This window comes from Capra hircus, chromosome 6 (assembly GCF_001704415.2).
Source record: "Capra hircus breed San Clemente chromosome 6, ASM170441v1, whole genome shotgun sequence".
NCBI lineage: Eukaryota > Metazoa > Chordata > Mammalia > Artiodactyla > Bovidae > Capra > Capra hircus.
Genome location: NC_030813.1, coordinates 98,402,764 through 98,415,163, shown reverse-complemented (window position 1 = coordinate 98,415,163; position 12,400 = coordinate 98,402,764). Strand labels below are relative to the sequence as shown.

Sequence of the window (12,400 nt, the reverse complement as noted above, 5' to 3'; positions counted from 1 at the left end):
CCTGTCCTTCACTATCTCCCGGAGTTTGCTCAAACTCATGTCCATTGAGTTTGTGATGCTATGCAATCATCTCAGTCTCTGCAACCCACTTCTTTTGCCTTCAATCTTTCCCAGCCTCAGGGTCATTTACAAGGAGTCAGCTCTTCACATCAGGTGGCCAAAGTTCTGGAGCTTCAGCTTCTGCATCAGTCCTTCCAATGAATATTCAGGACTGATTTCCTTTAGGATTGAGTGGTTTGATCTTGCGGTCCAGGGGACTCTGGAGTCTTCTAACCCGCTTAGTTAACCCTATTCAAAGGGACCTTCACTCTACACTTTGCCATATTCATGTCCATCATCCACTGTTGGCTAGTTTGTGTTTTTTTTTTCAACCAGTTTTATTCATTCGTTTTACCTGCCTGCCTTGAATTTATTATCCTTATCCAGATCGACCATCTGGCTTTATATCTCCCACCTCATTAGCTCCCCATGTTTCTCCACTCTTCCCTTTACTTCCTCTTTTCCCTGCAGGGCTGAGTCTGTGTTTCCAGATTTCAGTATTCTTGTGACTCTTGTGGTCGGTCCATTTCAGGAAGCTTTCAGGTTTTTAGCTTTCCTAACCTTAAATTCTTTCACGGCACCAAACACACCTTGGTGTAAGACAATTTCCTGTTTCAGAGTCTATTGCCCAAGGGAATGTAGGCATTCTCTGTGTGGCTAGTCTTTCCACTGTCTTGAGAAAGAGCCTCTTTTGTGTGTGTGTGTATATGATGGAAGTTCCAAGTTCTGTGCAGATAGCCTTTTGCTGAAAACCATCAATCAAAAAATAAGAGTTTTCTTATCTCATCTAGGGTAGAGCCGCGACAACACTCCGCCCTAGAGTTTCTCAAAATAAGCTTGAGCTCGGCACGTTTGAGAACAGTTTTCTGTTTGTCACTATTTTCTTCGGTCCTTTTTTGTCTCACACAGACTCTTAAAAGTGAAATTTCAGTATGTTTTTTAAGTTTCTTTGTCAATATCCCTTAACTTTTACTTGCTTCGATCCTCACAACAATAATAAAACTTTCCTCTTTGCCAGAATGAGCATCTAGAATCTGTTTCCTACCGCTTTTCTCATTTTTCCAATTATTTCTTTACTCAGTGCTTTCTGATCCTAAGCATTCTCCCACAGTTTCCAGAGGGTCGCTCAGACATTCCGACGCCACAAACTTCCTATGCCAGTACGCTCCATATGTAAACAAAGATAAGGAAGAAAGATACTTTGGACATGCTCAGATCAACAAGGCAGGAACTTTTATTTTTTTGGATGACTATTTTGATGATTTAATGAGTTAAGGTTGTTGGGGGAGAAGTTAGCAATTATTTTTAAAGCAAATTTTTTTCTAAACTTTTTATTTTTATTGGGGTATAGCCGATTAACAAACAATGTTGTGATAGTTTTCAGGTCAACAGCGAAGGGACTCAGCCATATGTATACATGTATCCATTCTCGCCCAGACTCCCCTCCCATCCTGGCAAGGCAGGCATTTTTGCCATTAAATCTGACCCGGCATATGACGAGCAAGTTTCCCCAGTGTGTGTAGGATCTAGAAGCAAGGCATAAAGAGCCAGGTGACCCCACTATTTTCACCAAGCGTCCATCAGGGCCATTCCCTGAGTGTGTATTTTCTTGAAAGCAGTGCGTGTGTTTGCGGGTTCAGTTGTGTTCGACCCTGCAACTCCATTGACTGTAGCCCACCAGGCTCCTCCGTCCATGGGATTCTCCAGCAAGAATACTGGAGTGGGTTGCCAAGACCTCCTCCAGGGGATCTTCCCAAGCCAGGGACTGAACCCATATCTCTTATGTCTCCTGCACTGGCAGGTGGGTTCTTCACCACTGAGCCCCCCGGGAAGCCCGTGGAAGAGGTATGATTAAGCCAACCTCCTTACAGTCTTGCCTGATCTCTGTGATTTCACCCTGCTCTCAGGTCTCTGTGGGGCTTTCTTTCCCCTGTGCCTTTCGTGTCAGATTGCCTCTGACATGGATGAATTCTGCCTGTGCGGATCAAGTGTCGCCATGAGGACGATGTATCGGACCCGATACGGCATCCCGGTGAGTCACCCACGTCCACCAGGAAGGAATCACCCAGACAGCCCAAAGGCCTTCCTTCAGCCTGAGCGCGTCTCCATGATCGCCCTCCTCACCATCGTGACTTGACCCTAGCCTTTTCTCCACTGCCATCCTAAACATTTTCCCTTTAAACTTTAAACTTTTTATTTTGTATTGGGGCATAGGTGATGTCAATACTGTGACAATTTCAGGTGTCCAGCGAATGGACTCAGTCATACATATGAAAGCATCCATTCTCTCCCAAACCCTGCTCCCGTCCAGGCTGCCACGTAACACTGAGCAGAATTCCATGTGCTGCGCAGTTAGCAGTGTGTACATGGCTTTCCTGAACTCCCTGGCTATACCTTACCCCTGCATCTTAAACTTTTTAAATGATTTATAGAGACTATCTATCTATCCCTGGGGATATATTCACAATAAAACTTTTTATTGATCCAATAGATGTGTCTCTGAAAAAGCTGCTGGAGATGAGCAAGTCAGCACAGAGCCTCTCCTGGCTTTACTCAGAGTCAGACGGTGGACTCTGCAGGGTGGGTGGCTGTTGCTTAGAAAGTCTTAGGTGAAAAATGGGTGTATATAGATCCCCCCAGAGCTGGCACATTTTTGAGCCAGTTAGTTCACTGATAACTCGTAAAACAGTGTTCATTCACTCAAAAGATACTATTGAGCACCTAGAACCTTGTTAAGTCATAAGCTAGTGTTCACTCATTCAACGGGGATTCACTGAATATGCAGAACATACCAAGGACTATTACAGATGCTAAAGACACACCAGTGAACAAAGGAAATAAAAATTCCTGTCTTCATGGAGCTCACTTCAACTTTTTTGAGATTTTTATTTTAACATAATTTCAGATTTAAAGTCACAGAAATGGTACAAAGACTTCCTAAACACTCTTCACCCAGATTCCCCCAATATTTAAAAACGTACCAGATTTGATTGATTTTCTCTCTTTCTTGTCTCTGGTTATCTATTCTAATTTTTTTCTGAATCATTTGAGAGTAAATTATATACTTGATACCCTATTATCTCTATTTCAGTGTGTATTTCCTAAAAACAAGGACATTCTCTTATTTTATCACAATGTGACTATCAAAAGGAATTTAACATTGATACAGTACTATCAGCTAATCCATGGGTATTATTTAAACTTTACCAATTATCCCAATAACTTTCTTTAGATGAAAAAAAAAAAATCAGTTGTCTGGACCAGCTTCTGCCAGCCCCTGGCCTTTACTTTCTTTCTTGACTATCCAGGGCAACAAAAATGTGAAATTCTGCCCTCAGCTGAGCTGAGTAAGGGCCCCTGGGGGTTGAATGGAGATGTCTGTGGCATCTGTCTGTCCCTAGAACTGCCTCAAGGGAGAGGTGGCAAAGCTGCAGAGATGAGATGGAGATGTTGAGGAGTTAAGCCAGCTGTTTGCCCTCTCTTAAAGAAGATAGGGTAACATGGGTGTGTGTGCCCATATCACTTGAGGCACAGAGCACCTGTGGACAGTATTAGAGGGTGTGGGTGGGGAATAATCTGAAGGGAGATCTAATGATGGAAGCTGGCAGAACCTGGCAAGTGATTCTGTCAATGGAAAGTTGCAATCACGCAGGGGCTGGGAGGGTTAAGATGAACTGGGGCCACTGGAACTGAATGACAACTGTTTGTCTTCTATAATATGGAAGATTTTCTCAGTCTTTGTCTTTTTTTTTTTTTTTTAATGAATACAGATCAGTTATTTCGTAGACTCAGTTTGGTTTGTCACATGTTTCCTCATGATAAGACTTTGGTTATATACTTTTGGTATCAACTCTACAAAAGTGATGCTATGGTCATCTTGCACCACATGACATCAAGTTATCTCATTGTGTGTAATGTTCACTTTGATTCCTTAATTAAGATAGTGTCTGTCAAGATTCTCCACCACAAAGTTGCTATTTTCCCCTTTATAATGGATAAGGATCTTGTAGAGAGATGTAAATCAAACTTTCACCCACTAGTTCTAACATCTGTGATAGATTCTTGCCTCCATCAGTTATTACTGTGATGGTTGTCAATGGGAGAGCTTAGACACTAATGGAAGAAAACAGTTACAATTTAAGAATGCTGATGCTGCTGCTGCTGCTGCTGCTGCTGCTGCTAAGTCACTTCAGTCGTGTCCGACTTTGTGCGACCCCATAGACGGCAGCCCACCAGGCTCCCCCGTCCCTGGGATTCTCCAGGCAAGAACACTGGAGTGGGTTGCCATTTCCTTCTCCAATGCATGAAAGTGAAAAGGGAAAGTGAAGTCACTCAGTCGTGTCTGGCTCCTAGCGACCCCATGGAGTGCAGCCTACCAGGCTCCTCCGTCCATGGGATTTTCCAGGCAAGAGTACTGGAGTGGGGTGCCATTGCCTTCTCCAATAACTAAGAATAAGTAAGAATATAATGTATATGTTGGTGATACATACAACAGAGGAAAATGAAGCAAGAAAGAGGAATTTAGTGTTGAAAGGTTCTAATTTTAAATCGCATTATCAGGAAAGACTCAGTGAGAAGGTAAAGACCTAGTCTACGCCTCAGTTCAGTCACTCAGTCGTGTCCGACTCTTTGCCACCCCATGAATCACAGCACGCCAGGCCTCCCTGTCCATCACCAACTCCCGGAGTTCACTCAAACTCACGTCCATTGAGTCCGTGATGCCATCCAGCCATCTCATCCTCTGTTGTCCTCTTCTCCTCCTGCCCCCAATCCCTCCCAGCATCAGAATCTTTTCCAATGGGTCAACTCTTCGCATGAGGTGGCCAAAGTACTAGAGTTTCAGCTTTAGCATCATTCCTTCCAAAGAATACCCAGGACTGATCTCCTTTAAGATGGACTGGTTGGATCTCCTTGCAGTCCAAAGGACTCTCGAGTCTTCTCCAACATCACAGTTCAAAATCATCAATTCTTCAGTGCTCAGCCTTCTTCACAGTCCAACTCTCACATCCACACATGACTACTGGAAAACCATAGCCTTGACTAGACGGACCTTTGTTGGGAAAGTAATGTCTCTGCTTTTGAATATGCTATCTAAATAGGTTGGTCATAACTTTTCTTCCAAGGAGTAAGCGTCTTTTAATTTCATGGCTGCAATCACCACCTGCAGCAATTTTGGAGCCCCCAAAAATAAAGTCTGACACTGTTTCCGCTTATACCACCCTAAATACGCTCAGTCTCTTCTCAGTATCTAAACAGTGTCGGGCCTGGTTAGTGCTTGGATGGGGGAGAAAGTAAAGACCTAAAAGGATGAGAGGAGGACTCATCTGCGAAAGGTCCCAGCAGAGGAATGAGCTAGAGCCAAGGTCCAGAAGTAGAGCTTACCTGGAAGGTCCGAGACATAGCAAGCAGCCAGAGAGATGGAAAGACTGGAGGTGGGGTGGGAGATGGGGAGTGGTAATAAAAGAAGATGATATCGCAGCAAGACCTTGCAGACCATTTTAAGAAATATAGCTTTCATTTTAAGTAATCTAATGGCAACCCACTCCAGTACTCTTGCCTGGAAAATCCCACGGATGGACGACCCTGGTAGGCTACAGTCCATGGGGTTGCAACGAGTTGGACACGACTGAGCATCTTCACCTAGCTTTCATTTTAAGTGATCTGGAAAGCGTTTAAAATGCTTTTAAACACAGAAGTGACCTGAAAACTTAGCCTCTCACTCACTGTAACCAATAACAATTCATCTCCCTAAGCCTTGGCTCTCTGATAAAATGGTACCAATGATACCTCCCCTATGGTGGTGCAGTAAGAGTCACAGCAGATAATGCAGGGAAAGGACTTAGCACAGTGTCTGGCAAGTAATAAGTGCTCAATGAGTAACTATTATAATTTTTGTTCTTAGCTCAGCTGTCTCCGGGCAGCCTGCATTCCTCCCGTGGGCTTGCTCAGCTGCCTCAGCACTCCCTGTGCTCTCATTTACATCCCTCAAAAGGCAGCAGAACTTAACACGAGGGTTCTTAACTTCGTGACCGTTCCATAAACTTCCCAAAACCATACGCTAAGTGTCGGGTGTATGTACTTGTGTACATAGTTGTGTACATGGATGTATGTAGTTGTGAGTATGGGAGTGAGATTCTCAAAGTAGTCCCTGAGCGGGTAGAGGAAGGAGAGCTTAGCTGAATTCTGGAGCCAAGTTTCTGGAAACAGCTCAGCAAATAGCTCACTTTGGGGCTCTCTGACCAGTCATTTGTTAGCATCAGTTTTCTCATCTTTCATGAGAAATTCATGCAAGGTGATTTCTAAGGTCTTCCTAGGGTCTAGGATTCTATAATAAGTTTTCTTGCTGTATATTATATAAGTGTATTTATAGACAGTGTATCTCTAGCTTCTTTCTTAGAACAGAACTTTAAAATGGCTAATAAACCCTAGGACTGATTTGCATAGTTCAGGTTCTCTGCTTTGTTCCCCCTTTACATCTATGCAAACATTTATAAGGCTGTCCCAGCACAGCCTCTCTGACCTCCCCCTCCCGTCATGGACACAGACAGGCAAGAGAACATCCCCTTGTCCAGGACCACAACCTGCACAGCAGAGGAGAAAGAGAAGAAACAACCAATTGAACTCCTATGTGCTGGAATACTGCCCGGACATATATTTGCTCATATACTACTTCAAACGCTCTGCGGTACAGGCAGTGGTATCTCCACTTCATGGACATGAAAAGCAGGAATGAGAAAGCCTTAAGGTCATAGAACATGGAAGCGCTGAAATTTGGGCTCAAGTTTTTGTTTTAATTATTACTCTATTTGTAAAAATGGAAATACAAACAAAGTTTACAATATTGTGTTCATTTCTGTACAGCAACATGAATCAGTTCTATGTATATATATAAAAATCCCTCCCTCTTGGACCTCCCACCCAGCATGCTTCATCCCACACCTCTAGGTCATCACAGGGCACTGAGCTGACCTCCCAGTGCTGTACAGCAGCTTCCCACTAGCTATTTTATACGTGATAGTGTATATATGTCTATGCCACTCTCTCAATCCACCCCACCCCATGGGCTCATGTTTATTCTGACTTACAGTCAGGCCTGGTTCTTCCCACTTGACCATCTTGTCTTCTCAAGTCCATGTGTATTGAGTCACGCACCACAACTCATTCATTTGCTCAGCGATTCTGTAACCAGTCCTCATAACCAGATTTCTTTCCTTTTTTTTTTTAAACAGCTTCCAAATGAGTGAAGCACCAGTTCCCTTTTCCAAACAGAGTGATGAAAGCAAAAATCTTTGTTTCTGGTACCATTTCCCAAGAAGCTATTCTGGGCAAGGCATTTATGTCCCTTGCTAACTTCAGCATGGTTTAAACCCATAGTTCATGTCCTCTCATTTGAAAGAGGAATTTTTTTCTTCTCAATATTCTTTATATCTGTATTATGAAACAGACTTAGAATTAGGGTGTGTTTTCTAAAGGTTTCCCTAGGTTTCTCAGCAAATAATAGTGGGACTTTTTCTCCTACAAACTTCCTGAGATAAAGACAGGCATAGACATGCTAGAACAGAAAACTAGTTACATCCTTGATGAATATTTTATTTTTTGTATTAATAATGTATTATGTATATTCAATAAATGTTGGTTTAATGGAGGCTTAAAAGATGAATAAATATAAATAATGAATTGAAGCATGGAAAAAAATCAAGCACTTTGAGGAAGGGTTAAAGGATTTGGATTATTTTTCAGGGAAAAAGAAATGGCCAAGGGACCAAACTGTCTTCAAACTGAGTATCCGTTCCTCTGTCTGATGAGGGTCAAGACTTTAGATTTCTAACATGGTTATCTCATTGTCCAGTCTTTGTCCCACACACTTTCTCCGTTAGATAAAAATCAAAATCACTACAGCAAGGAAAAAAAGTTATGAAAAGTAAGTCACTTTTCTCACCACTTAGGAACTCCCAGACTTTATAGGCTAAATCTACTCTCTTTCTCTTTTCTGCTCTCTCTCTGTGTCTTTCTGTTCACACTGGAAATTGGGAACTATACTAAATTTAAAAAAATTTTTTAATTTTTAAATTTTAAAAAATAAGTGATATCCAAAAATGGAGTGCAAAATATTTCAGTCGGTTAAGACACACAGTCACATAACCTGCTCATCAGATTAGACCCCTTGGATTAGCCAGTGCTGACTATACAGAGCAAGAGTCCCTTCTGGGGCATCTCTACCCATTGAAGACTCAACTGGACCTCCCATGGAGAGGGCCTTCAAAACTCTGCAAAGCAGCTCATCCTACAGGTTTTCTAGCCACTCTTCATTCTCTGATTTCTTCTTTTGCCCATAAGGCTTATGTCCTCTCTCACTATGGACTGCCTCCCTTGCAGAACATGAGGGATGTCAATGAAAAAGATTAGAGGGATACAGGGTGGCGTGTGATCTAGCACTCCACTCACAATCAATTGGAAAAATTGGTGCATTACACAACTGGCTTTAAAGAGAACCATTCCACATCAGTAAAAAATAGTAAGTAAATCAAAAGATTTTTAAAAAGGAAAAAAAATAGAGAACTCTTCTAGAACAGATAACAGAGAACTGTGGCTATGATTGTAACCTGCAGATCATTTGAAACATGTTATTATGAAAAGGGTACTGGCTTGAGAGGAGAAAGACCAGTCGCTGCCACCAGTCTACGTGATTTAGTTAGCAAGTCAGTTAACTTCACTTGGTCATAAAAAAAAATAGGGATGTGCTTCCCTGATGGCTCAGTGGTGAAGAATCCACACGCCAACGCAGGAGACATGGGTTCTATCCCTGATCCTGGAAGATCCCACAGGCCATGGAGCAACTAAATCCATGCGTCACAACTATTTAGCCTGTGCTCTAGAGCCCAGGAGCCGAAACTATTGGAGCACCCACACCTAGAGCCCAGGCTCTGCAACAAGAGAAGCCACTGAAATGAGAAGCCTGTACGCCACAGCTAGAGTAGCCACTGCTCACCACAACTAAAGAAAATGACAAAGGCAATGACAAAGGCCCAGCACAGCCAAAAATAAATGAATGAATAAATAAATGATTTTTATTAAAAGAAAAATAGAGATAACGTGATAAACAAGTGACATAAAATGTATGTTTTAAAGAGGTTTGAAAAGTGAAACAAGGGCAGGGAATTGTGTGACTATTCACAGGCTACCTGTTGATCCATTTGTTTATTTTTTAACAGGGATCCATTTGCAAGGATTTCCTGTGTCTGGCATTTTTACCGCACTGTACCCTTTGTCAACTCAAGCGAGATATTGAAAAGAGAAAAGCAATGAATGCTTTATAAAAGATGCTTGGTAAGTTGGCGGGACTTCTTTGATTTGTGAGTAGCAAAAGAAAGTCTCAAAGGTATCTTTGATTTCTTTGGTTCTCTATCTCACAGATCCATGACATGGCCCTTGACAAAGGGAGGGCAAATGACTTTCAGTGGCCAGCCTGCACCAATCAGTTGGGACTCAGCTTCCCAGAGAGCCTGGGTAGAGAGGGCTAGCCCTGATTGGATGGGAAAGAATTCTGGGATTTCTTAGGATGTCTGCCATAGGTGGAGTGGCCGTATGATGTACCAGATAAACGTGCCACCTATCCTCCATGTGTATCTTCACAGCATCATGACTGAAGGTACCAGAGATATGTGTACAACCGAACATTCGTTTCCCAAAGCCTACAGCTCAGGCCCACTGCTGTCAACAGTAACCCACTGAGACGTCACACTAACCATGACTGTGTAATGTATCTAGTGATATGTTCTTGTCACCACCACAATATTAAAAGAGTAATTCATTCTCCAAAGTGGTAGAAAGCTACCTTAGTCTCTATGAATGAAGTGCGGACAATTCAACCAGTTATCTAAAATGCCCAAAGCTCCCGTTTAGGAAGAAGAGTACTGCCTTTTGGTGGGGATATCATCAAAGCTGGCCAACTGCTCATATGCCTAGTTTCCTAAGCTCTCCTGGTCACGTTTTTAATCTTCTTAGTTCTTCCTATTTTTCTTAGGCAAGAGGACGATGGCTTACTCAGTCCTGTCTTTCCGTCTCTTACTGCCAATCCCATGGAGTTTATCATCCAAGTTTTATTTTCACCTGGAAAAGGATGTTCTCTAAAAGTCCTATCTCCCGAGAGGTCTTTGAGAGCATTTGATCAGGATACTGCATTCAGCTGTGTGAACGGTTGGCATGGGCACAATCTGTCTCTCTCTCAGCTCTTTTGCCACATGCAGCACAAAATTATGTCCTCTTCAGAAACGTTTTAGCTCATTTCTTTTAGTGCCATTTTAGTATCTTAGTATTTGTCTTCTGACTGCTTTCCTCAATGACTGATGTGCTTAACCCATTTACAAGCAGAGTCAAGACGGTGAGTTTTCTTATTCTTTTTCTCCCTTGTACCCCTGCCTCCTGAGACACAACTGTTGTTTCTCTTCCCAAGCAGTGATGTTTCTTTAAAGCCATTTGTTACCAATGCAATTCAGAATTTTGCCAAAGTAACCCTAGTCCCCTACATCAGTTCAGTTCAGTCGCTCAGTCGTGTCTGACTCTGTGACCCCATGGACTGCAGCATGCCAGGCTTCCTGTCCATCACCAACTCCCAGAGCCTGCTCATACCCATGTCCATCAAGTCGGTGATGCCATCCCACTGTGTCATCCTCTGTCGTCCCCTTCTCCTCCTGCCTTCAATCTTGCCCAGCATCAGGGTCTTTTCTAGTGAATCAGTTCTTTGCAGCAGGTGGCCAAATTATTAGAGCTTCAGCTTCAGCATCAGTCCTTCCAACGAATATGTATGTAGTTCCCTACATAGAATGTGGTAATTTACTGGTCCAGTCATCCAATTAATGAAAAAGATTGTTCTGGAGTCTCTGTCTTTTAGAGTCTCTTACCTTAGTGTGAATGATGATTCACTGACATTTGATAAGAGAAATTATCTCTGGCAATCTACAGAGCATTCTGTTGGTTTACCTAACAGCGTAGCAATGGTACCTGACATGGCAGTCACTTAATAACTATTGTGGATGAATAAATAGATGCAACTTTCAAGCAAGGAAGCATAGTAAGCTCTAACCTAGACGACTCATTGAATCTTACCTAGTGGTTGTGACTCGTTCAAATATTGGGTTGACCAAAATGTTCATAAAATCTTATGGAAAAACCTGAATGAACTTCTTGACCAATTGAGTAAATTGTACTGAACCAGGGGTCATGATTTGATATAGATTTTAAATATGTAGTGATTTGGGGGCTTCCCTGGAAGTCCAGTGGTTAAGACTCTGTACTTTCATTGCAGAGGCTGTGGGTTCAATCCCTGGTGAAAGAACCAAGAGTCCATATGCCATGTGGCCAAATAAATAAATATTTAAAATAAATAAATATGTAGCAATTTGGCAGTAAGATAGCAGTGGGATGAAAGTTTTGATACTTGGAACAAGGTTAATGTAAATATGGAATTCTTTCATTGATTTGGTCTTTCTTTTTCTGATTTCTACAGGTCAAATTCACATGGTAGTGAAAGAAAATGCTGCAAAGAAATACTGCATCTATTCAGTGCTATCTCACCTTAAATCTTAGAAACTAATTCAGCTAATCATATAGCTTCAAATGGCTTCAAAATATTTTTAATTTTTGATTTGCTTTGAAAGAAATATATTTCTAGTGCTCTTCTCTAAGATGACGCCATTAAAAATTAATTTCTTCAACAATTCTTGTGTCTTTAAGTACTTCATCATGGAATTAACATTCCCGTATGCTTCTGTTTTTGTTTTATTGTTGTTGTTTGTATTAGGGTATAGCCAATTAGGGGCTTCCCAGGTGACATGAGTTTGATCCCTGGATTGGGAAGGTCCCCTGGAGGAGGGCACAGCAACCCACTCCTGTTCTTTCGCCTAAAGAATCCCATGGACAGAGGAGCCTGGCAGGCTACAGTCCATAGAGTTGCAAAGAATCAGACACAACTGAAGTGACTTAGCATGCACGCAGGTGACTCAATGGTAAAGAATCCACCTGCCAATTTAGGAGATACAAGAGACACAGGTTTGATCCCTGGAATAGGAAGATTCTCTGGAGGAGGAAGTGGCAACTCACTCCCGTATTCTTGCTGTGATAATCCCATGGACAGTGTAGCCTGGTGGGCTATAGTCCATGGGTCTCCGAGGTCAGATATGATTGAGCAACTGAGCGTGTCATAGCTGGTTAACAATGTTGTGATGGTACCAAGTGAACAGCAAAAGGACTTACCCACACATGTACATGTAACTATTCTCCCCCAGACTGCCCTGTCATCCAGGCTGCAACGTAGCATCCAATAGGTTTCTTTTAAAAAATGAGCCGTTTGTCAAAATGTCAA

The 12,400-nt window shown here is 42.3% G+C and overlaps 1 protein-coding gene across 3 annotated transcripts in view; it reads left to right on the top strand.

Moving 5' to 3' along the window:
• The window catches only part of LOC102179277 (placenta-specific gene 8 protein), a 33,638-nt gene extending 21,882 nt beyond the window's left edge, over positions 1-11,756 (top strand). For all 3 annotated transcript variants that reach the window (XM_005681849.3, XM_018049674.1, XM_018049675.1), the window contains exons 3-5: positions 1,947-2,071; positions 9,252-9,366; positions 11,546-11,756. In XM_005681849.3, coding sequence (XP_005681906.1) covers positions 1,947-2,071; positions 9,252-9,356 — 230 coding nt within the window. In that variant the 3' untranslated portion in view covers positions 9,357-9,366; positions 11,546-11,756. The remainder of the gene's footprint in view (positions 1-1,946; positions 2,072-9,251; positions 9,367-11,545) is intronic.